We start from the raw sequence: 25,902 nt of genomic DNA, 5'->3' as shown, positions 1-25,902 counted from the left end.
TGCCATACGAGTATGGCAAGACGTGAATTGATTAGATATCTCTTCACATAGTAAGTTAAGAAAGCATATAGTTTACCTCTAGTTGGATCGTATAGGAATCCGAGGTAAAAGAGATAGCATGTATATATTTAATACTCATGCATTTATAGACCAAGAACTTTATTAAAGTTGTGAAGCGATTAGATATCTATTCACAAAGAAAGCTTAAACAAGATGTAGTGGTCGTGTCTCTTGTGTCCACACTAGGTTGGCTCAAGGGGTTTCCATTAGGTGAAACGGGGTTAGCCATAAGGAACCCGCACGTCACTGTAGGAGTGCCATTGGCTATACCTTAGATAGGTTTCCTTCGGTTAGATAGGGATTGTGCTCGGGTTTACTCCACCCCGAGGCTCTCCGTAAAATGTACTCAGATAATATTTGTTTGTTAAACGCTAACTTAATGAATGAATCTGACTATGCATATTTATTAGACATGTGTATGTTATGTTATAGAGCCTTGACGTAGATCGTCAAGAATTAGTAAAGCATAGACGTAGATCGTCCAGAGCTAGAATGATAGTAAGATAAGATACGTTGTTAGAAACATCATATTATGCAATAGAGCGAATAGATAAAGATATGCCGATGACGATCTTAGGTTTCCCCTAATCGTCCGGTTTAGAATCGTGTCATGATTATGTTAGACTTAGGTCTCGATACGTAGAGCGTATTCTTGGCATTGCGGTATTAGTTTCCCCTCGACCGCCATGACACGTATAAGAAGTGAAGTCTATAACAAGGTAAGAAGAATCTTATGACGGCCCTAGCATGCACGACCGTCTAAGTATGCAAGTCCCCACACAAGTATAATCAACCGGCAGGTTGTATTGCAGACACGTGGTAACCGTAGGTTTTCCCTGAGGTTACCTATAGCCTAGGATTAGGTAGAACTCACTGAGACATTATGTATCATCTCAATCCTTATTTGTTTCAGATAAACAGGTTGGATGGTAAGCTAGTAACAGAATGGATGTTTCAGCAAGTGTTTGTTCGTACCCGTTGCAGGATGATATGGATATGCAAGGACACATTCATTATATTTTAGAAAAGTTGTGTTACTTTATTATTGTACGAACACACATTGTTGTATAAGATATTCATTTGAAGTTTTTATGTTGTATATTTTTAATGTATCCAGTACTAAATTAATGCACACACTAAACTTTCTAGATACGTTTAGTGTGGGTATTATAGCAATTGCCCGTAAGATTATGAGGATGCGGGTGTTTTGTTGGTGTCGCGTTGGAAAGAGGGAGAAGGTGGAGTTTTTTACCTAGGAAATCATGCCACTTACAAGTTCACCTTCATGTAGAATGAGTGTTCGTTCAGAGAGACGTTAAACACCTAACATTAGCCTGGAGAGAGGGTACTAAGAATGATTAAGGTCATTCTAAAAAGGCGAGGTAAGAATATTCATGATTAGCCTTGGAGGTGGAGGCTACAAGCTGAAAGACATAGTGAATATACTCGTTTGAAAGTTGAGGTAGAGAAAACTCAACTTTAGGTTGAGTCTTCCACTACCGGGACTAGGGGAGACAAGTCAATGGCACTTAAATAGTACAACTATAAAATCCTTGTGTGTTATGCTCTAGTGGATAGCAAAAGAATCTTCAAAAGGAGATAAAGGTGCACTCTGAAATGAAGATGTTATGATGAAACTTGTAGAATAACCTAAAATTCATAGTGTAGTTGCATGCAAGGATCTTAAAGAAGGAAGAAAACATTATGAGGATTCAAAACGTAAGGTGAAAGCTTGTGGAACCATTTGGCATAGATAGCTGCAAGGATAAATAGTAAGGTGGTTAGTTAAATTGCCATCACAACTACTTTAGAGGAAGGTGAAAAATTGTCGAGATGTGACTAAAAGTTGAGCGTTGATTTTTCTGAAAAATTGTGGCAAAGTTTGATGATGCTAAAAAAAAATTGGTGTTGCTAATTCCCCAAAAATTGTGGCACCATTTTGCTTGTTGGCATCAGTATTGTGTACGAAACTGAAAATTTTAGTGCGATCCAGTGAAATCGTGTAGCAATTTGCTCAAGATATGGACACTATATAAATATTTTTTTGAGAGACACTATATAAATATTATTTGACCCATTTGATGGGCAATCTCAAATAACCAATGGAGACAAATTTTAGGGTACTTATAGGCTATTAGTTCAGTGTTATCAGGTGAGACTATTGGATAGGGAAACAATTGTAAACTCCTTTGGTGAGCGAAAATCATTGAGTATCTTAGTCACGAGAAGAGATTTGATAAAATGATAGAAATTATGATTGTTCTTGGAAAGCTTGTTGAAGTTAATTACTTGTAACCCTTTTGTATCTTTTTGTAAAGAATTAATTAATGGTGAAGTTGAGAGATCTCTCTCCTTGAGATGTAAGTCAATATTGTTGGACCGAACTGGATGAAAAAAATTTGGTGTGTTTGTTTCTCTTCTCCATTTATTTTTTTGCTTTGGTTTGCTTGTGGTATGTGTTTTACACTTGATTATAGGTATGTTGTTGTTGTTACTTGGGGTTAATTTTATTATTGGTTACTACATCCTTTTGCTAACACATCTAAGTTTATTGATGTGAGATTTGAATCGGACTTATAACAGGTGGATGCCACAATCTCTAGAAAATAAACGGGTGTGCACATGATGTTCTATAAGCTAACCACGTCTCTTGCTATGACTAAAAACATGTATGTCAGATATTTTTTTTGGAAGTACATATCTGTTAGATTGGAGCAACGAACAAATATAGGATTTCAAGGAAGATGAAAGGTCAATTCCTAATTCTTAGTAACTCGTAATGGTGTCGTGAATACCACACCCGTTCATGAAATATGCACACAACTAATAAGTATTAGATATTGAAAATACAAATTCAAACAAATCATCCACAGGTGAGAAAAGTCAATCTTTGATGAATCATTTCAAAGAACAATTTTGCTTTACATTCAACACCAAATTATTTTCTAATCAATATGATTTATAAAATAAAAAAATCATTCTCTTACACACAACAAATCTATTATAAAAAAAAATCCTATACAATTACGTTTTATTAGTGTATAAATATGTTTTTACTCCAATGTTAACTTATTATAACAAATAATTTCTCTTTGCTATCATGAAAGTTTAAAAAAAAAAGTAATAAAAAGGTTTTTAGAAAATAAAATGAATTCTTATGATTAACAAGTTTTGTTATGACCTCATTTCTAAATGTGCTAAAGGGACAAATACAATACAGTCATATATTTAATAGGTGTCTAATAATAGTATAATTTTATGAAGGGTTTTGCAAATTTCTAAAGAGAAAAAGTTATGGCGGAAATCATCAATTTTGTTTATGTTATGATTCTATTTCTTTTCTTGTTTCATGTCGCGACAATTTCATTATCCGCCGGTAAACTATTTTTTCATCATTTTCAAATTTCATTATCTATTTTATAGTTCATACACAATCTTTTATCATGTTTTAATAGTATTATCTTGTTATCTTTTTTCATTACAGAGGTACCACATAAATGTGACATTGTGGCTGATTGTCCACCTCATGTGTATAGATTTTTTAAAGCTACGTGTGTTGATTGTGTGTGTTGGTATGTATTGAAATGGTAATTCTACTAACACAAACTCAAGAGAGTACATAAACGTCCTGCAGAGAATTATGAAACGTCCTCTAGAGAATTATGAGTTCCAGCATTAGAAAGATAAGCAATATACCGTATATTGGACTATTATATTATATGAGCTATCATTTAGTTATTGTGTTGGCATCAGATAATTGTTTTTTTTCTTCGTATTTTCATGGACTTCGCAGTTATTGTTTTGTACTCTTAGGCTATGTTTAAATTGATGAAATGTGATGGAATGGGATGAAATGGAGTGGTAACTAATTATGCTCCATTATTTAAATAAGGGTAAAAATGGAATTAAAAAGTTATAATCTGTTCCATTACGTCCACTTTCGAAACAATGGAACAGACACATTCCACAACACATCCAAACAATGGAATGAAATCTCTGTTCAATTCTGCTTCGTTCCACTCCGTTTCATTTCACTCCGCTCCGTTTTGTTCTATCAATCCAAAGAGAGCCTTAAGATGATGATAATAAAATAAATCATCTTTTTCTCTCTTAATTTTGGAGCTATTACCACAACCTCTAATTCAAGCATATCACACATTCTTTTCAAACACCTCATTTACATTTCTCTTACCTTTTGATTCATTTTAATAGCTTCAAATGCCTTGTTTGGTTTTAGAAGATATGGAAAACTAGAATGTCATTATAAAATTATACTTCCTCCGTCCCAAATTATATGTCGCTTTGGAAAATAATTGTCTTCATTAACATTCATTTATTCACTAGCCCCATGCTTCACTGCTTTTGTTTAGGTGCCCTGCAACCAAAACACAACAAATCATACAAGTATTAATTCCACATGATTATAGGCAATGCTCTTGCATGTTCATGTTAGTCACTAAGTCAGACATAAAAATATGTCATAGATCGATAAGATTCACTTTATCAATTATTATCGACCAATAATAAAACCCTATTTTTAGTTTAAATTTCTACGCAATGTCAGTCTAAAATACACTGGCAACCAATCGCAACCAATCATATGTGTGATTTGACAGTGGTGTAAAATATTTGTATACTGTCGGTGCATATCAATTAAATATCATATCCGTTACCAGCAAGTAGACGGATGTTGCGAGTTGCGGCGAATCAAAGTAATTCACTTTTCCTTTTGCTGCTGAGTATTGATACTCATAGTGCTATGAAATTATAGCTTAATGTAAAATTTAAGAATATGGACTGTTTTTATTTAAATTGAGCTAAGATTTGATTTTGGCTACTTGATTTAAACTTAAGAAAATGTGCAAGGGAGCTCATGATTGTTCTTATAACTATTACCTGGAATTGGATTAATAAACTGGATGGAAATTATTGTAAAACTTGAATTTCAAAGAAATAAATTTGTAAACTCGGTATTCGGACCAAGGTTATATGGACAGACCAAACACATAAATTATTGATACGTGAAGGATTCAAACTTGAGACAGAGATGAGGACACTCCTAAGTCGCAAGCCTACACCACCAAGCCAGCCCTAGTAGTTTTGTTTTCAAGATTTAGAATATGTTTCTCCCTTAATTTTTCCATATGCACCGTACTTAAAGTTGTGATCTAGATATTAATATAATTATTCCTTCTTCTGGTATTCTAATTCTTTGGCTTCTCTTCAAAGTGATTAATATATTTTGCTTATAAAAAAAGATAAAGATAAACAACAAATATGATCACAACAAGAACAAATAATTCAAAACCACAATAGATATATTAAAGAATAAATTATTTCCACTCACCTGGAGCTAGAGGAAGTAGTTGGTTTTTCTGATTTTCCACCTAAATTGAGTTTCTTAAATGGCGACTCAGATCCTGTTGACTGGATGACTATGAAACTACTGTTTTAAGATTCTAATTTTTAGGATCCATTATCTTTTTATGTTATTGTTAGGAACTTTCTGATATGCTCTATTTGTTACTAGTTTTTAGGCATTTAGTTTTCAAATAGTAGTTTCTTTATGCATTATTTTAGGCTTTTCTTTATGTATAAATATGATGGTTATCATTCAATAAAAATATCTCTTTCATGTTGTTCACATAACATATTCTTTTCCACGTTAAACCTTTCTATATCCAACAAATTGGTATCTAGAGCCTTCTTCTTGGAGGGACTTGTGAGTGAAGTGAGTGAAACCCACCATAAAAGCTAAAACACTATTTTCAATTCATCAAACAGATGGATTCTGAAACATCCTACAAAGCCCTACCATTACCTGTGTTTGATGGTGAAAACTATCATATATATATGGGCAGCAAGGATGGAGGCATATTTAGAGGCAAATGACCTATGGGAAGATGTTGAGGAGGACTACGAAGTTCTTCCTTTGTCAAACAATCCAGCAATGGCTCAGATAAAAAATCACAAGGAATGGAAAACAAGAACGTCAAAAGCAAGGGCTACTTTGTTTGCTGCTGTCTCAGAAGAAATCTTCACCAGAATTATGACCATCAAATCAGCATTTGAAATATGGAATTTCCTCAAAACTGAATATGAAGGAGATGAAAGAATTAGGGGGATGCAAGCACTTAATTTGATTCGAGAATTTGAGATGCAAAAGATGAAGGAGTCTGAAACAATTAAAGAGTATGCAAATAAACTTATTAGCATTGCTAACAAAGTGAGATTGCTTGGTTCTGAATTATCTGATTTAAGAATAGTTCAGAAAATACTCGTGACTGTCCCGGAAAGATTTGAAGCAACTATCACTTCCTTGGAAAATACCAAGGACATGTTAAAGCTTACCGTGGCAGAGCTTGTAAATGCTATGCAAGCCCAAGAGCAAAGAAGAATGATAAGGTCTGAAGGTTCAGTGGAAGGAGCATTACAAGCTAAATTAAAGAACTACAATGGTGGAAGGAATGAGAAAAGAAACTAGAGCAGCAATACAAGTATCTTTTCACCCTGTCCATACTGCAAAAAAAAAAAATAACCATCCACCAAACAGATGTTGGTGGAGACCAGACGTAAAATGTCACAAGTGTGGTCAGTTAGGACATGTGGAAAGAATATGCAAGGCTCAACATCAAGGGGAAGCTAAGGCAGTTGAAGATCAAACTTTGGAGGAGCAACTCTTTGTTGCATCATGCTTTGCCACCAACACCACCCGAGAGAGTTGGCTTATAGGTAGTTGTTGCACAAACCACATGACTTATGATCGTGAGCTCTTTAATGATCTGGACGAGACAACTATTTCCTAAGTCAGAATTGGAAATGGCGCACTTATCGAAGTAAAAGGCAAGGGAACGGTTGCAATTGAAAGCTTTTCAGGTTTGAAACTAATTTCTGATGTCTTATATGTTCCTAAAATTAATCAAAACCTTTTGAGTGTTACTCAACTGCTAGAGAATGGTTATAAGGTGTTGTTTGAGGATAAAAAATGTGTGATTAAAGATGGAAACAACATAGAAATGGTCAATGTTCAAATGAAAGGCAAGAGCTTTGCCTTGGATTTGATGAATGAGGAACAACATGTTGTTGTACACAAGGAAGGAAGGATTCGGGTTGGTGTTGTGTTCCTTCACCATCTATCTATGGTGAACGCTGTGGGAGTGATGAGTTCCGTCGATACAATCAATGGAAACTCTGCAAAATATGTCAAAGAACCTGTTCCAGGGGAAAGCCTGGAACCAAAACAGGATGTTACTGAAGTAAAAGCACAAGTTGATGCCATATGGGAACAAATGAATAAAGGATCGTCCAATAACGTTATTATCAGTTTTAAAAGCAAGCCTAAGTCTACTACAAAAACTACGACAAAGAAGAGATCTTCGAACTTGGATGCTGCCCTTGAACAAATCAAGAAGAAAGCAGAACCTGAAATTTTTGTAGGCTATAGCTCATCTTCAAAAGTCTATAGAATCTATCTTCCACAAAGCAACAAAGTAATTGTTAGCAGAGATGTCAAATTTCTTGAGTCAGATAGTTGGAATTGGGAAGATTGTGAGAAGTTTGAATTTCAGGAGGAGAATGAAGATGTTGATGATGAAACTGTTAGAGGAACTAGATCACTTTCAGACATCTACCAAAGGTGCAACGTTGCTGTCATGGAACCAGAAGGATATGACAAAGCTAGATATGAATTCTTGACACAAATGCTTGGTGTATGCAGTTTCAGAGTCAAGGAGGAGTGTTGACTGGATGACTATGAAACTACTGTTTTAAGATCCTAATTTTTAGGATCCATTATCTTTTTATGGTATTGTTATGAACTTTCTGATATGCTCTATTTGTTACCAGTTTTTAGGGATTTAGTTTTCAAATAGTAGTTTCTTTATGCATTATTTTAGGCTTTTCTATATCTGCTATGTTCTAATTTACTCAACATTTATAATTTATAGTTTATAACCTTATACTGCATTGTCAACACTTACATTTTATAGTTTATTTGTTATTATTTTAAACAACCATGCATTTTTACTTCACTTATTAATAATTAAATATATTATTTGATGTTGTTCCATCAAACATATAGTATACTTGGTAGTATTTAGACATTGCAAGTTACTAATATTATGTTATTGTTTAACATTATAGCGACCACCAATATGTAATGCTTTAATAAAATTGTGTCCCCCAGCTGTTATATTTTCATCCTCATCATTTTCCATTACTAATTTTGTTAATACAAATATTAATACAATCTAAACATTTCATTAGTTTAATACAAATTATATATATAAACATATATATTTTAAATTGTATATATAAGAAGTTTTAAATAATCTAAATTCAAACTGGTTACAAATACTTAATGACAAGTTGAAACTATTAAAAATCACCCCCGACCGACCAGTACCCGTGAGGATGCACGGGTATGTTACTAGTCATTCAATAAAAATATCTCTTTCATGTTGTTCACATAACATATTCTTTTCCACGTTAAACCTTTCTATATCCAACAGATCCTTCAAGTAGTTTGATCTCGAACATGACATCATTAATAGCCCGGGCCAATTTCTTGTTCTCTACAGCATTATGGAAACAATCTCTTCTCTTAGCATCAAGGACTACATTTCTCCAAACCGAGTCACTGTTGATTAGAGTAGCTGCATTTCCTAATATCCAAAGGCAATATCTGCACAAAAAATGTATTCAGTTTTCGGTAAACATTGCCCTAGTAGATATTATTGTGTTTTCAGTAAAAATGAAAATATTATATAGTTATAACATACCTAGCCCTAGTGATTGCCACATTAACTCTTTGTCTGTTGGAAAGAAACCCCACTTTTCCACTCTCATTTGATCTTACAGTTGATATTATTATTATATCTTCCTCACCACCTTGAGAACCATCAACAGAACGGACACTAACAGAGAAGTCGGTATCAGAAACGGCAATGTATTGCTTAACTTTTTCTTGAATTTCAAAAACTTGAGCATTATATGGAGATATGATGCCTATGCTCACTTTCTTCTTTGTCCTCATAAATTCTGCACACAAAAAAGTGTCACAAGTATTAAAGTATAATGAATATTTAATCTAAATATTTCTTTTTAATTGCAGTTAATACATTAAATAATAGATCCACATAGAACAAGATAGAGAAACAAACCATGTTTTAGGCTTTCAAGTATCTTGGAAATAACAGCTACCTCAACCATGTTCTTCAAACTGTTTCCGCAACCAAATTGCTCTTTTCCCTTGGCTATGTTAATAAAAGAATAAGAAGCATACATTTTTCCTTGAAGGAAATGCTTATTATATTTTTCTTTCCTAACAATGACGGCATCAGAAATTTTTCCATCATAGAACTCTTTGCATGGAAATAAGCTAATTGATGGATGCATTCTATACTGAACATTAAGCATATGCCTCTTGTAGCCTGAAGTAACTAGCCTCTCGAACATACTTCGTCCAAAATCACACTCGTCTGCAATCTACAAATATAAATTCTTTGAGATACAGCAGTTTATAAAAATTGTGTCGCACAAAATGCACAAATAGTGACATGTTTTTAGTTTTTAATAAACTAGAAAGTGTTGTTATGTAAAGTAAAAGATAAGCAGATCAAACTAGATCACATGCTAAAGGGAGTAAAGTACATAGAACCTAATCACATGCTAATACACTAGATCAAACTAATTAAGACTAAATAGCTTGTTACTCAAGTAAACTTGGTGAGGTGGAGTTTATTGTTGTAGCTTGTGTAGTAATCTGCTCTTCTTTCTCTAATAAGTGTTATGTTACCGAATATTATGAGCAAAAGTGTTTAAGAAAACCAATCTTCATAATGAATTTTTCTTGCCCTTTACTTAGAGGCGGATTTCATAATTTTCATGTCTAAACACTCACTTATTATCAAATTTGATTCAATAATGAGTGTTTCGTACAATCTTCGTGTGTTTGGTTTGCCAACGTACATTCTTCCTTTAATTTTGCCAACGTAAATTAAGGAAAAATATCTATAATTTAAACAATAACAAAAACAGCAATGATCAAATACCTTGCTTTTTACCAATGCAGGAAGTTGCCTCTCATCACCTATTAGGATACAATGACAGAGACCAGGAAGCTGCAATGGAATGGTTGACTCGCATTCTTTTAGCATAGCTGCTTCATCAATAACTAAAAATGTCACCGGACTCTTCTCTTCTGAGTAAAGTTTGATAGAACTTGATACAGTACACAAAATTAGACTAGCATTTGACAAGCAAAACTTTTCTACTAGATGTCTCACTTTAAAATCAGGAAGCGAAATTGACTTGGAAAGGAAACTTAGTATGTAAAGGCAATCCTTTCTTTCCAAACTTGATGGTCCTAAGCAAACAGGAATGCACTCTTCTTCACAATCAGCAACAGCTTGCTTAAATTTGGCTTGTCTCAAGGAAATTTCCAGTGATTTTAACGAGTCAAGAGCTTGGAGAATATTGTTCACTGAAATGAAAGATTTTGGCATGTGGGTGTATAAGGTAAGTAGCAAGAACTTTAGCTTCTCTCTTAATTCTAAATATCTCTGCTTCACAAATTGCTCCATGGTCATGATACTTTGGTATAGCTCTATAATCTCTTTCCTTGCCCTCTTCACATATCCCTCAAAAGTCAAAGTATTGTCATATTTATCACTCCCCTTATTTTGCTTGTAAGCACTATAAGCGGATACTACAATACTATTTGTAGCAAAATCATCAAGGGACTTGTAACCCATCTTTGAGAAAAGTTGCTCTCTAGGGTCCTCAAGCAGCTGCATTAAGCTTGTATATAAGGTCATGAAGATATTGACTCTATTCATGCTTAATTTATCAATTCTCTGTTTCACAAATTGCTCAATTGTCAACATACATTCCTTTTTGTCATTCTCATCCAATTGGTATAGCTTAGTGATCTCTGTCCGTGCCTTCTGAACATAATCCTCAAACCTCATAATCAGACCATAGTTCCCCTTATTTATCTTGTATGCATGATATGCAGATGCTAAAATCCTATTTTTATCCATACCAAAATCCTTTTTGGACATCTCCAAGAAATATTGTTTACTAGGATCACTAAGAAATTCGATCATTGCTTCAAAGCTATGCTTCCATTCAGCATAGCACTGCATGAGATTTTTCACGCGATAATCAAGAAAGATATCTTCAAGACCTGGATAACTATCCACTTTCATTCTCTTACCATTGCCAAATAGCACAATGTCAGCTAAACCATATGTATCATGGTCAAGTGAACCTGTAACTAAACTATGCAACCTTGTTGCCACTTGCAACACTGCAGTATTAGTTGGAGCACAGGTCAATGTTCTTGATTTCAACTTGAGTAGAGAAAAAAGCAAGCATGCAACAGTCTTTGTTTTTCCTGTCCCTGGTGGTCCCCATATCAGTTTGGTATTAGCATGAGAACAATTTACCATACTAACACAGCTTGTAACTGCGTCTTGTTGGGATTCATTCAGATTCTGAGATTGAATTATGTCTTTCGTAATGAAAGAAGCTTGACTATTTGATCCAGACATGCAAATTTTGCAGTTCTCTCCACTCTGAAATACAAAGAAGCTTGATTACATTCATATTTAGCTGCAAAAGGAGAAAATTGAATAATACATGTAGTATTCAAAGTTCCATACTGCACAATCATTGAAAAAAGTATCATTTGCATAAAACAGCGCAGTAAGTGAATTTCAAAGTACTTTTACATTGCATAAAAGTATGCATTGAGAAATTGTACAGTATGATATCAAATAAAGGTGAAACTCATCAAAGAAAGTGATGTAGTAATTCTTACATTGAGATTAGGTTGCAAAACTTTTTCAATAATGTTGAGGTGATCACCCTTTGACTTTGAGTCCAAGGCTTTCCAAATACGAACATTTGTTGTCATGTTCATTATGTATACAGCATACATTTTCTGTGTATTGTTTTTCCTGGATACAGATTCAACATCCATCTTCATGCATTTGGAAGATAGAACTGTGATTCTACCAGAAAATCTATTTTTTTCCCCATTAACATAGGCAATATGGTAGGGACTGTTGAGTGTGTTCAAGTCATTTAAGCTTTTTGGCCTAATGTATGTAATAGCAATAAGATCTCCTGAAGCAGGTTCATAATCAGTTGTACTCTTCAACCATATGGTATGATGGAACTGAATGAATTGATTTTGAGCTTTGCGAAGTTTCAACTGCTTGCTGTGTTCGACATTCTTGATTTCACAAAGAGCAGCTTGAGACACACCAGACAAGCTTGAAGATAAATCAGCGCGTGTTTCCTCAAACAATAGTGGAATAAAAGAGTTCTTGTAATCTGTTGCTGACTTAAATGTCTCTGGAATCTTATGAACCTGAGAGAAAACAATTTTCACAATATACTTCAACTTAATAGTGCTGCTCTAATCATTCAAATGTTAAAAGATGGTTGCACTCAATAGAAAATAAAAAGTTTAGATATGTTTTCTGGGCCTATATTGAACACATACAAACAATTCCTTGAAATTATTAAGAAGGTTGCTCTATAGGGCGCCCAAGTTGCTAAAGCCTGAAAAAAGATCGATCGGAAGATAGCTTTCGATGGGGAACAAAAAACGATTTGAACGTATCTCCTGAGCAAACATGAGGGGACTATATACAGCGACTTTCTTATTGCAACACAATTTTTTGCAACTCTTAAACAACATAACATCTTTGCAACTACTAAAAAGGGAGAAAATCTAACAATGAAGTGGAGAAAATCTATATAAATAATCAATCATTATTGAGATTTTGACATGAGTTCTTTGTAAGATTTGTATTCTTTCATGTTCAAATTATTTTTCAAAAACCAAGTATACTTTCTCATTGTGAGAGTTGCAAAGGGTGTAAAAGAAACCTTGTCTTTGTAAAGATTTTCATTGAGAACATCCTCCAGGGTCCAAGAGAGTACGATATTTATAAGACTCCCGAGTTTAAGATCCTCTTCACTACCATTTCTTGTCTTCTCCATCCTTTGCTAAACAAGAAAAACAATGGAACCAAACAGTTGAAGTATATGTCTTGTTCAACCTTTCAACTGAAGTACACATGAAAAGATAAAGACAATAGAAAAGTGTTAAATGATGCACACAACTTTGCAATGAAGATGAAAGTGTTAAATGACCGTATAACAGAACAGAATATGAGAGGTTAGATCATCCCATATTCCAAATCTTCCATGCTTTATATTTTTCCTCACCTAGTTAGGAGTATTGACCGTGCGGTTTCGATTAATTTTTAGGCAAAAAATCATGTTCAAAAATAAAATTATATACGGTTTGGTTTTTGATTAACAGTTTAAAAAATTTGATCTAGTGTAATGCAATTTAATTTGGATTGATTTTTTTATATCCAATTTACAAATTGTAACTTTTTTTAATAATAATAATATTATAAAAATATGATAAATAATAAGTTATAAGTTTGATACAAAATATAGTATATGATTTATTAAAAATTAATAATACATAATAACAATGACCTTTGAAACATACAAAATAGTAAAAATAAATAGATTGATTAAAGTTTTTTTATAAGCAAAATATAATATAGATAGATAGATAGAAAAAGGGTGTGTGTAATTTAGCCTTAAGGGTGGAATAACATCCATTTTGTAAAATCTAAAAAGTTTATTACATTTCAGCCCCACTCCATTTCATTTTATACACCAATCCAAACATACTTTAAAGTTCAGTAAGCTTGAATCGAATCAATCAAGATAAAAACTAAAGAAAAGTTGGGTTTAAAGTTCAGTTAGCTTGAATCAATCAAGATAAAAACTAAAGAAAAGTTGGGATATGATGAAAAAAAAAAAAAGGATTATAAACAATCAGTCAATTCACACTAACATTGAAAGAAGAAGGACAAAAAAAAAAAAAAAACAAGGATAAGAATGGGAGCTAGATAGATAACTAACCTCCAACCTTTGTCACAAAGCGTAGTATTCAATTTCAGACTTCCTCAGAGGAATTAGTATCCCTGCAAATAAATCAAATCAAAAGCACATTCACTAATCTCTCAGTTCCACTACCAAATCGAACTTCAAAAGTTCAAAAAATAACAAATTCAATATTCAAAAAGATGTCAAAGGTATTAAGTTTGAGCCAAAAGTAAGAACCCGTACAACAACTTTATTTTTTGAAGAATGGATAACAACTTTATTGATGGAAAAAGTGGTCTAAACATCATCACTTAACATAGTATTTTTCATAATTGTGCATAGAGAAAGAAGAATATGAATGAAAGACATCGGAAAGTACATACCAACGGTGGAGACGATCTCTGGCGCAGTGATGGCTTGAAGTAGATTGAGACTGGAGCTTTTGGCGGAGAAGCAACAAGCTAGGCAATCAAAAGCAAGTAACAACAATGACACTAAAAGCTTCTTTTTTATACATGAAGGACAGACGTATAAAAAGAATTTCTTAGACCTGAAGGAAGTATTCTATACAATAGTTTCATAGTACTACTTCTAATAATAATGAAAGTAAGAAGAAGATGCTCCTCGTCCATTATTTAAATGGACCTTTAATGTACAGTCATAAAAAGCAACATGACGTATACAATAAAACGTCACAACTAAAGGGGAAACAAGTGTTACACTATATCAACTCTTTAATAGACACAATTATAAATAAAATTTATTTGAACACATAAATGATAAAATTTAAAAGTAAGATAATATTAAGTGGTGTGACTAAATTTTTTTCTTTTTTAAATTTTATCATTTATGTGTATATGTTCAAATATTTTTGATGTAAAGTTGTATCAGTGGTATGGTATCTATGTAAATTTTAACCCATTAAAGATAATGTATTGAAAAATATGTTTCGATAGCATTCATCTTTTCTTATTTCAATAAAGGAAAACCCAAGTAGAAGACAAAGGTACGATGATGATATTGACGTCAAGTTGACAAGTCAATTACATTATTTGATTTAGCATGCTTCATTCAATATTATTGGTTACTTTCGTAGCAATTTCAGTGGAATGTGAAAGGAAGCTACCCAAAAGCACAGTATAATACTCCCTCCGTTTTAAAATGAGTGTCGTTTTAGGTGTTTACACACATATTAAGAAATGCAATGATTAAAAGAAAGAGAATGATTATTTTACCAAATTATCCTTATTAACTATTGGTTAGTTTTAAAAGTAATACTTTAGAAGTAGTGTGCAGAGTATTAATTGGAGGGTACAATTGAAAAGAAATAGTTATTATTGCATTGGAAATTGAAAGTGACATTCATTTTAAAACAAATTTTTTTTGCTAAAGCGACACTCATTTTAAAACGGAAGGAGTACGTAATAAAACTACTGTGACATGTTGTGTGCAATACTGGTAATTTCCATTGCATAATGTTTGTGTGCTTATGTATATTTCTTTAGTTTGCTTATTTTAATAGAAAATGTTGAAAACAAACTGTCGATACTAATGTTTACATTCCTCTTTTATGAGAAAAGTTCAAATTTACTCTCATTAAAATATACATTCATCTCCGTTAAAAGGTAAATATATAAAGTAAATACGCTCCCTTATCTAATAGATGTTTGAATTGCAATATGTTTCATTAAGAATTCTATATGTATTATTATTGTGAATGTATAAAAAAAAATAAAAAAAACGGATAGAGATATAAATTGCAAAGAGAGAGGTGGATGACCTTGATATTGCAGAAAAAAAATTGAGGTTATAGGTGGGCTTAAAGGATGGTAAAGGGACAAATGTTTCAATGATAGAGATGCCGATCGAAAATATCAGGGTCGTCTGAACAAATTTGTAGGCCTGGTTTTAATCTTAGAAGAGATGTACAAAAATTTGAATTTTGGGCCCCAAAAAATAAACAAGTCACTGTAAAGAAAAATTACATAAAAAATACATGCCGGTGGGACTTGAACTGCCGGTGGACATGCCGGTGGGACTTGAACCGAAGTCCCTTCACTCACAAACAAGCAACCACGCCACTGAAGCACTATAAATAGTTTAAAATAGTTTTGCTTTTAACATATATATAACAATTATTCTAGTGTCTTTCAAATAAAAAAAAAGTATTTTGGGTCCCCAAAAATTTGAGGCCCAGTGCCATAACCCAACCTCGACGGGCTATGGGTCGGCCCTGGAAAATATCATAGCCTTGTCAATTATTGACGAGATAGGAAAAGACAAACAATGTTGGAAATTCACAAGCCTTGGTGAATGTCAAGTTGAATCAGCATATCACTATACCATGGAGATCATAGTGGATAATAACGAGCCGGGAGAAAAGGCAACTGGTTGAAAGTTTAGAGACTTCGAATCCCGCAAAAAGTAAAGGTATTTTTATGGAGGGCAACAAGGGGATGTCTACCCATGATATAGGCTTCAAACTCGCGGTGTTCACTGTTGCGATCGTTGCATGCACTGTGAGAGTTCATATGAGAATGACTGGCATGTCTTTTTCGGATGTGCAAAACTAGAGGAGGTTTATAGCACAACAGGTTTATGGCACGTTAAGGAAACTTGGAAACTGCAAATGGTTTTGTAGCTTTTTTCTTTCAATTACCATAATCTCTTCGACACCAACAACTTCTTGATTTCGTAATGACCTTCTAATGCATTTGGAAGCGGTGAAACGATAAATTGTATAATAACGTTAAAACACAACCACGTATCTTAGTGCCTATGGCACGCGATGTCTTATCTCAATGGCAGCAGGTTCGCACAAGGTAGGAAAGGAGAGGACAAGTAGAACATCAAAACACTACATGACAAGTCAAAGACGATAGAGGTGGATTAGACCGTTAGTTGGAAAAGTGAAGTGTAATGTCAATGTGATGATCTTTAAGGATCAAGGTTGTTATAGGATCAATGTGTGCTTAAGAGGGGGTCGAGGGGAGGTCATGGGAATGAAGACAACTTGGTACAAAGGACTTCCTCAACCCAAAGAGGCAAAGCAAGAGGTTTAAAAGAAGCGATAAAGTGGCTTGTTACTTTAAGGTTTACTTTGTTGTCTATCGAACTTGAGTGCAGCGAGTGGTTGAGGACATCTCTAGCAACTTCAACGCCAATTCCATGGTTGGTGCTATCATGAACACTTGCAAAACTTCACTTGTGAATCGTCAAAACTTTAAGATAAGTTTCATTAGGAGACAAACAAATAATGTTGTCCACTTATTAGCTATGGTGTCATTATCTTATGCTAGTTATTAAGTTTATGATTATATGTCATCTTATATTACAATTACCATTATTAATGAAACTAATTAAGTTTGTTTCTATAAAAATAAATAAATAACTATAGATGTCTTATAAGAAGGGACAACCACTTATTAATGAGAGAGGGAGTAATATGAAGAGATATTCTCTCATGAAAAGAAGGTTTGATTGCAGTTTTGGTCCTCATATTTTTATCATTTTGCGAAATTGATCTTCCTATTTTAAAATTCGACAATTTTGGTCTCTCTATCAAATATTTTGTCTAAAATAATGTGATATGATATGTTTTAAATGAAGTTTTCAAATGACTTTTGTTACAATTTCATCGATGTTGACCTTGTTTCATCTTCATATCATATTTCAAAACATTTAAAATTTATCACATCACATTTTTATAGTTTTAAAATATGATGGAGCGACCAAAATTTTCGAATTTTAAAATATGAGGACCAATTCAGCAAAATGGTTAAAATAGAAGGTCAAAACGCGACTAAGCTTAAAAAGAAAAACAATACGTATAAGAATTATCTCAAATAGTAAACAATTTAATGTAATTTTCCTCCTTAAAAAAAATAATAATTAAATTTTCTTTTATTCTTGAATACACGTGTCAATCATCGTTAACATTTGGCTTTAAAAGGGTGGAAATGAATCGATAGCGGGCAAAAGCAATGAAAGCCAAAAAGTAACATACGGAAGACCAAAGTCCAACAACTTCAACCCGCTGGTATCTCTAACTCAGCAATTTCTCGGTGAGTTTTCTTGTTAAATGTAGTAATCTTTAACCTTTAACATTTTCATTTTTCTTTTTTAGCTAAAAATTTGATTTTGATTATATAAACATGTATCGGTTTGGTTTAACTTGATCTTGATTTTGATTATATAATAAACTTATTTTCCGTGATCACTGTTAGTAAAACACGGTATGATGGAGACATGCATGAAAGAAAATGAAGAGATCGTTGATTCAGCAGAAGATGTTAGTAAGAATAGTTCCGTTAAAGTGAAGATTTCCTTCCCAAAAGATTTCGAGTGCTGCATTTGTCTTCAACCATCGTCAAGTATTCCGGTCTTTCAGGTATGCGTTTGATATTTTTTAGGAGTGGGAAATGAAGCTCATATGAAAATCCCAATATACCCTCAATTTATGGTTATTTCTTTTGTTTTTTTTTGGGCTTTTTTGTTATTTCACCCTAAATATTATTGACCATTAAAAAACAATGGGTTAGCTACAAAATTTCTTTTTTAGTCCCTACCAATGAAGCACGGTACAGACACCGGACACAACACACACCGACACCGCTAATAATTTGAGAAAATCACATAATTCAGTGTATATATGTGTCAATGTCGCAGACTCCGGGACACGTCTAATCCAATGAGTGTTCGTGCTTCATAGGTCCCTACAATAAATTGCACCTTTTAGTCTTGTAAAATTACCGGCCAACTTTTTCAGTCCTTTAAAAATGCTCAAAAGAATGATAGTGACTAAAAAGTTATGATTTTTTTTTTTTATGAACTAACCGAAATTTGGGATATTTAATAGTGACCATTTGCTTAATTAACCGAAGAAAAATAAAGGATGGATATTAGAGATGCATTATAACAACCACAAGTTTGTTAAAATATGGTCACTTGATTTTCTCACTTTATCCTTGATTTTAGAAGAGTCAAATTCAGCCAAAAAAAACTACATTGTTCACCCTCCTCGGTCTTATGTGCCTATATAGACAGCAGAAAAGAATGGGGAGGGGAACCAACTTGTCCCTATAGGCATCAGGGCCGTCTTAAACAATTTAGACACCCCGTTATAATTTAAGATATTGGCCCCCAAGCACACAAAAAATTGATGGTCTAAAAAAAATTGGGGTACACTATATAGGGAAAAATATATACATATGAAGGAAAAAAAAAGACTAAATTTATTTTATTAAAAAGGAGTCTGCAGGGGCTTGAACCCAGGTGAGGGAAGCAAAAATTCACGGAGACAACCGCTAGACTATGGAACTTTCTTTGTTATGTACGCAACATTGAACATATATAAAGTAATTTTTATGGCCTTGCATATAAAAAAAAATATTTTGGGCCCCCAAAAAATCGAGGCCCGGTGTCATAGCCCCGCCTCGACGGGCTATGGGCCGGCCCTGATAGGCATACAAAAGAAGAAAGATGCATCACTAATGAGGACTAGTAGTGAAGAAAATGAGCATGATGATGATGATGATGAATATTGGGGGTTGGAGATAGTGATTATGTTTAAGGAATCAATTTTGTTTATTTTAAATGCTTAGATGAGTAAGCCTTGGAGGCCAATACTTTTTTTTTTTTTTTGAGAGAAGGCCAAGACTTGTTTACTTTACATTGGGTTTGAATATTTATTATGAATGTCTTTAATTTTGTATAACCTTCAATTTTTGAACTTTTTATATGGTTTCCCTAAACTTTGACATAGACTTTAAGAAGAAAAATTTGAGAATGATTAGTTTTATGTTGGCTATACTTTTGATTGCACAACATGCTAACAAACCTAGCAAAGAAATCTCTTATTTTATTTTATTTTATTTTATTCTACCTAATGGTTCAAAGTCTAATTTGATGACTATCTTTTATGTTGCAATTCAGTGTGATAATGGTCATATTGTTTGCTCTACTTGCTTTCCTGAACTTATGAACAACTGTCACAAGTGCTCATTGCCCGTTAGCTCAAAACGTTGCAAAGTCATTGAGAATATATCGCAATCTATCCAAATGCCATGCCCAAACGAAAAATATGGCTGCAGGGAGACAATAAGTCAAAGTGGAAAGACGAAACATGAAGAAGAATGCATCTATGTGCCATGTTACTGTCCCGTTAAAGGTTGTGATTTTGTTGCCTCATTAGAAGTGTTGTCCAACCATTTCAACCATAAACACTGGGACTCTCTAATCGAATTTTCTTATGGTCACTCCTTCATTGTCTCGTTGAATTCTAATGATGAAGACATTGTTCTTCAAGAGGAAAATGATGGGAAACTATTTACTCTCAATAATAGCACTATGCTACTGGGAAATGCAGTCAATATTAGCTGCATTGATGTCAACTCTTCTGAAGCCGGTTATAGTTATGATATATTGGCTAGGTCTAAGATATCCCGTCTGAAGTTCCATTCTTCTCCAAAGAATGTCCAACGGTCTACTTCAGCAACTCTTTCAACAGAGTTTCTCATGATTCCATTTGGTTATTTTGGTTCTTCTAAACCACTCGAGCTAGAAATTTGCATAACCCCCAAGGTACCTCTTATCTTCTCCTTTTCATTACTTTCGTTGTTTTTCCAATCATAGTCTTACAAAATTCTTATATCTTTCGAATATATACTCTAGCATTTTATCTCAAATTCCTCAGTTTTTCAAATGCCAAAAAGGATTGTTAGTGTTTTCCGTTTTTCAATTTTGGATCAGTTCTTGAAATATCAAAATTAAATTTTCTTTTATTCATTTGGTCATGAAATTTGTTTGCGCTGATGTGTTGTAATGAAGGGCCCAAGATGTTTTTGATTTCTTTCTGGTGGTTTCATTATTGATTTATTTGTTGGCGACTGCGGTGCAGATGCAAATATTCATAGCACATGGTTGTGGAAAGATGACCCCCTTGAAGGTGGAGAGTTCTGACACGATAGCCAATGTGAAGGATAAGATTCTTGACAAGGAAACGATCCCAGTGCACCAACAACGTCTGATGTTTGCCAATGAACTACTAGATGACAGCCAGACCCTCGCCAATTACAACATCCAAGAGAAGGCAACCCTCCACCTCATCCTCCGCCTCACCTAGAAGTAGATCAGACATCAATGCTAAGACAAAACATTTGACTTTTGCTTCTCATGTCCAAGGGGTTGTCTTATGCTTGTTTTTTGTTTATTTTGCTTGAGCTCTCTAATGATCTTTTGCTTGGTATGATGTTCTGCAAATGAAGAAACATACATTAGCTGAAATTGTAGTTTATTTCTATATAATAGATAGATGTAACGACTCCTGCAGTATAGTCTAATTGTAGCTTATTGCAGCCCCAATGTATAAAAGAATGAACCCTTATGTTTAAAAAAAAAAATGTGGCGAATATAAAGGAATATCACAATTATTTGGGATTCTCTGAGTGTGACAAATTTGCTTACTCAGGTGAAAGCCAATACAGATTGTTAGCTAGCCTTTGTTGTATGGTCCATGATGGCATTGTAGTAAACATAGTGACTCTGCTGAAATACAGGATAGAGGCAGAATTCATGCAAGAGTATGGTTACACAGGTTTTTTACACAAAGGAAGGGAGGGAAGTAATAAACATCAAGTGTAGACAGTCTATTATTAGATCTTATGAAATTTATAGTCTCATGGCATAGGCTGTATGAAAATATGACTGTAGTAACCTCATGGTTTATTTGATTCCATAAAAACGGTCTATGATAGACCATCTTTTGTTATGTAGCTCATGTTAGTCTTCGTGTATTTTCGATGGATTTACGAGTCTATGACGTCTTATATAAACGATGAAGAGTATAGCGATAGTTTTGTTTTGTTTGGGGTTATCCCTATAGTACATAGGAGAAGGATATCATGGTAATTTGGAGTTTGGCGTTAACTAAAATGTGGTCAAGAATTGATCAACCAAAAGTCTTTTAGTCGTTCAACAAACCCATAGAATTACCGACAAATCACACTATTTCCTACACTCTCACGGACAAAACACACAATACTTTTTTTCCGTTATATGTTTTTCCTACACTCACACCGACAAATTCCTTTACTGTTAATATATTTTCTTTCTTCATATGAAAGAAATGAACATAAACCTCCCTCCATGAAATCACCACCATCTAACCTTTTTGAACATGTTGTGCCTCCATATGACCATCCTTTATTATGTCACATAATTGCAGACGCAGAGAATTCACACTTGATTAAGAGATGTTAATGTATAAAGTGTGAGTTAGAGTTCTATATTGGATGGAAGAGTAGATTTTAAACAACATATAAGTGAGATGACATGTATACCTAATAATACCTTCAGGTTTTGGGTGGACATTTGTTATCAATCTCATATGTGTGGTTTCTCTTGGTTTAATGTGGTGATTAAACTCAGAGTATGATCCCAATGAAGTCCCAAAATTACGATGATTCATTTTTGCCAGTGTTAGGATGTCATTTTTTTTTTATCTTAAATTTTAGTTATTGGAAGTCATTATATGTCTTGCTATCTTTTTTATTCAACCTTCATTGTTTCAAATTCCTTGACTTTCGTTTTCGGTGGAATCAGACAATGGAAAAGTGCATACGTGTTCTACTGAGTTGACAAAATATGTTCTTGTTAGAAACTTTGGAATAATATGACACTTTTTTCAATTGAGTCAAAATTTTTGGTAAAATAATTACCCCAAAATATCTAAACCCTTCAACAAACTCACAAAATAAACAACAACTCACTAAGTTCCCTTTACCATTTCTCTCATGTTAATTCTTTTTTTCAATTTCTTTATTGTTCTACTCTGTTTTTAACTTCAATAATTCAATCGCGTTATAAAAATAGGATGTATAAAGTTTATTTTGTTTTGCCACTAGGCAGTAGATTTGGTTTGATTTTATGAAATCAAATAAAAGAAAATAGATTTGATTAAGAAAATATGGAGAGAGATGAGATCAGATCCGTCGAATCCTCTAAGTTCCCCTAATTGGTATACCACACCTATTTGTTATGAATCTTCTTCTAATTTACGATGATTAACAAAATAGCTCTAATCAATCCCTTGAGTTAGAACCCTCTTCTCAAACTACATCCCCCAATCCCTTGGGTGGTCAAATAATTCTTGAAGGATTTATCGAACGTTAACCTATTATCACTAACAAACGATTATCTATTCCTAGACTAACCCTGTTTATTAGAACAATTCAATTAGGTCTAAGTCGAAAGCCATGGTCAGTGGTCATTCGTTCTCACAAAATCAAGTTATATGTGATCAAGATATAAAAAGCATTAAGAACAATTGAATTGAATAAACTAGAATTGAATTCATAAACAAAATAGAGTTTCACAGCAACATGGTTCAATTAGGGTTACAAAGATTCATCTCGGATCTAATCTCTAAGAGATTTAGCTACTCATAATCGAGTTTACAAATAGCATAATCAATGAAATAATTAAAACATACATGAATTGGTAAAAGGTTGAAGAAATCGCCCTTCTAGCCGTCTCTGATGTCTCAAAATCGCACTTTGCTCTCCAAAATCGTAACCCTTGTTCTTCAGATTGAGTGCAGTATTTATAGAAGTCATGGGCCTGACCCGTCAAAATCGCGCCGCGCCTATATATTGGCGTGCCGCGATTTCCCTCAAACAGGGAGGTTGTAATTTCGTTTCAAAACTCGCAGCACGGCTTGAAATTGGCGTGGCGCGATTTGCTTCAAACAGACTTCAATATTTCAGCTTTTTGCACTCCAGAACAGTATAAATTGCATGAGAACTCTATCAAAATGTCACAATAAGTCCTAAAAATTACGTAATGACAGCATGTCATCAACAAGGCAGGAGGATTTGTTAACAGACCACCTTTATTGGATGGCTCCAACTATGATTACTGGAAGTCACACATGAGTGCTTTTCTCAAATCCATTGATAGCAAGACATGGAAGGCAGTACTGAAAGGTTGGAAGCATCCTGTTGCTCTTGATAAAGATGGCAACGAAATCAGAAGAAGAATGGACTACAGCTGAAGATGAATCATCGCTTGCAAACTCTAGAGCCTTGAATGCCATTTTCAATGGAGTCGACAAGAACATGTTCAGAATGATCAAGCAATGCACTGTAGCTAAGGATGCTTGGGAAATTCTCAAAACTGCTCAAGAAGGTACATCCAAAGTAAAAAGTTTAAGACTTCAACTTCTTACCACAAAATTTGAAAATCTAAAGATGATGGAGGATGAGAACATACATGATTATTACTTGAACATTCTTGATATTGCTAATTCTTTTGACTCACTTGGAGATAAGATTTCTGATGAAAAGCTTGTTAGAAAAATTCTCAGATCTCTACCTAAGAGATTTGATATGAAGGTGATTGCGATTGAAGAAGCACAAGACATCTCCAGTATGAAGGTTGATGAGCTAATAGGGTCACTTCAAGCCTTTGAATTAGCTAATGTTTATAAGAAGAAAAACATAGCTTTCGTTTCTGACACCGATGAGGAATATGTTCAATGTGATATGGAGATTGATGAAAGTATTTTAGATGCATTTATGCATCTTGGTAGAAAATTCAACAAAGTGTTGGAGATGTTTTACAAAAAGTCGAGACCAAATGTTCAGAACATCTTATTCGACATCAACAGAAACATTGAGTCTCAAATAAGGGATAGAAACAATGATGAATATTCCAATCGTGTAGCAGCTTTGACAGGAAGATGTAAGTCTGGTAAAGATGTCCCAGAAAGAGATGATGGAAGTGAATCTACTAAGCAGGTGACTGCCATGACTGGTAGAGTTTTTTCTGACACTGAATCATGTGATGAAGAGTCAGCTTATGATGAGTTAGCTGCTTCCTATAAAGGTTTATATGCTAGAAGTGCTGAGGTATCCCATATGCTAGTAGAACAGTAGAAGATAAATAGTCAACTGCTAGCTGAAAGAAGTAATCATCTGGCAAAAATCTTTGAACTCAGTGATGAGGTAACACTTCTGAACTCACAACTTGAACATGTTAAGAAACAAGTAAGGATGATGACAACTGGTACTGGTGTTCTGGATAAAAATTTAGAAGGGCAAGTTAAAGGAAAACCAAATGGAATAGGTTTTGATTATGAACCTCTAAACCAGAAACAACAGAACATGAATTTTGCCCATGCCTTAGAAGACCATGGGTTGATAAGAAAGCAAAAGCAGGACAAAGATATCAAATTTGTAGGTGATGTAGGAACTGATGTTGCTTCTACTAGCAAGCCAATGTTGAAGCATCCTGAAGAACATCAGAATTCTAAAAACATCATTTCCTTTGTTTTCATCTCAGAAGAAATCATTTCCTTTGTTCTCAGGAGACCTTCCGAAGGAAGTTACAAAGGTGGGATAAGTAACCCCAAGATCAGTCCTTGGAATGAGATTGTTATCCAGTCCATGTTCAACAACACAAAGAAAGGTGCATACAATGATTTGAGCATGGAAAAGAAAATGCTTCTGAAGATTCAGAATGAAAACCTGCTACTAAAAGGTGGTGGTAGTGATCAACCTTCCCTGGAGCACAGGATATTTCTTCATTACTTCATCACGAAGGAAAAAGAAAATGTGCCCAAGTACATATTCAAGCATATGATCAAAGAGCTCAGGGAAAGCCAGGACAACAGAAGATGCTGGGTTCCCTATGTTAGGCTTATCTCAGAGATTCTTCATCGAGGAGGGACCCTGAAAGCTCTCAGCAATGTCAACTTCTTCACTGATGAGCAACTTGAAACTGAAACTGGCAAGGTCATTAATGGAAGAACTCTCAAGAACATGAACCTGATTGAGAAGGAGGCCTATACAAAGCTCAGTACAGATCTTCATGAATTTGATGCTATGTCCAACCTGATGGAAGATTTTCCACCAATCT

The 25,902-nt window shown here is 34.0% G+C and overlaps 3 protein-coding genes and 1 long non-coding RNA gene across 5 annotated transcripts; 3 read left to right on the top strand and 1 right to left on the bottom strand.

Annotated features, from left to right (window-relative positions):
• Positions 1 to 3,295: 3,295 nt before the first annotated feature.
• Positions 3,296 to 3,951, top strand: LOC146923629 (uncharacterized). The gene is made up of 2 exons (XR_015009837.1): positions 3,296 to 3,436; positions 3,545 to 3,951. It is a non-coding gene; the product is annotated as an uncharacterized LOC146923629 (long non-coding RNA).
• Positions 3,952 to 5,926: 1,975 nt separating this feature from the next.
• Positions 5,927 to 6,544, top strand: LOC146923628 (uncharacterized). Its single transcript, XM_085711747.1, has one exon. The coding sequence runs from the start codon at positions 5,927 to 5,929 to the stop codon at positions 6,542 to 6,544; it is 618 nt and encodes a 205-aa protein (XP_085567873.1).
• A 1,780-nt stretch (positions 6,545 to 8,324) lies between these two features.
• Positions 8,325 to 14,463, bottom strand: LOC146923627 (uncharacterized). Of its 2 annotated transcripts, none has more exons than XM_085708787.1 (8): positions 14,370 to 14,463; positions 14,023 to 14,084; positions 12,964 to 13,143; positions 11,885 to 12,439; positions 10,113 to 11,639; positions 9,222 to 9,546; positions 8,841 to 9,099; positions 8,325 to 8,743 (listed from the first exon to the last, which is right to left on the bottom strand). In XM_085708787.1, the coding sequence occupies exons 3-8, from the start codon at positions 13,075 to 13,077 to the stop codon at positions 8,548 to 8,550; spliced, it is 2,976 nt and encodes a 991-aa protein (XP_085564913.1). In that variant the 5' UTR covers positions 13,078 to 13,143; positions 14,023 to 14,084; positions 14,370 to 14,463; the 3' UTR covers positions 8,325 to 8,547. The 2 variants fall into 2 exon arrangements, with proteins under 2 accessions (XP_085564913.1, XP_085564914.1); XM_085708788.1 differs by having other exon boundaries at positions 12,964 to 13,083.
• A 3,457-nt stretch (positions 14,464 to 17,920) lies between these two features.
• On the top strand, positions 17,921 to 21,727 carry LOC146923626 (E3 ubiquitin-protein ligase SINA-like 10). Its single transcript, XM_085708784.1, has 4 exons — positions 17,921 to 18,050; positions 18,213 to 18,376; positions 19,921 to 20,568; positions 20,885 to 21,727. The coding sequence occupies exons 2-4, from the start codon at positions 18,224 to 18,226 to the stop codon at positions 21,107 to 21,109; spliced, it is 1,026 nt and encodes a 341-aa protein (XP_085564910.1). The 5' UTR covers positions 17,921 to 18,050; positions 18,213 to 18,223; the 3' UTR covers positions 21,110 to 21,727.
• Positions 21,728 to 25,902: the final 4,175 nt, after the last annotated feature.

Source organism: Medicago sativa, chromosome 5 (genome assembly GCF_051527215.1).
Source record: "Medicago sativa cultivar Bolivia chromosome 5, Bolivia_mono, whole genome shotgun sequence".
NCBI classification, from domain to species: Eukaryota; Viridiplantae; Streptophyta; class Magnoliopsida; order Fabales; family Fabaceae; genus Medicago; species Medicago sativa.
Note: the sequence above shows the minus strand (reverse complement) of the source record. Positions and strands in the feature narration are given on the sequence as shown.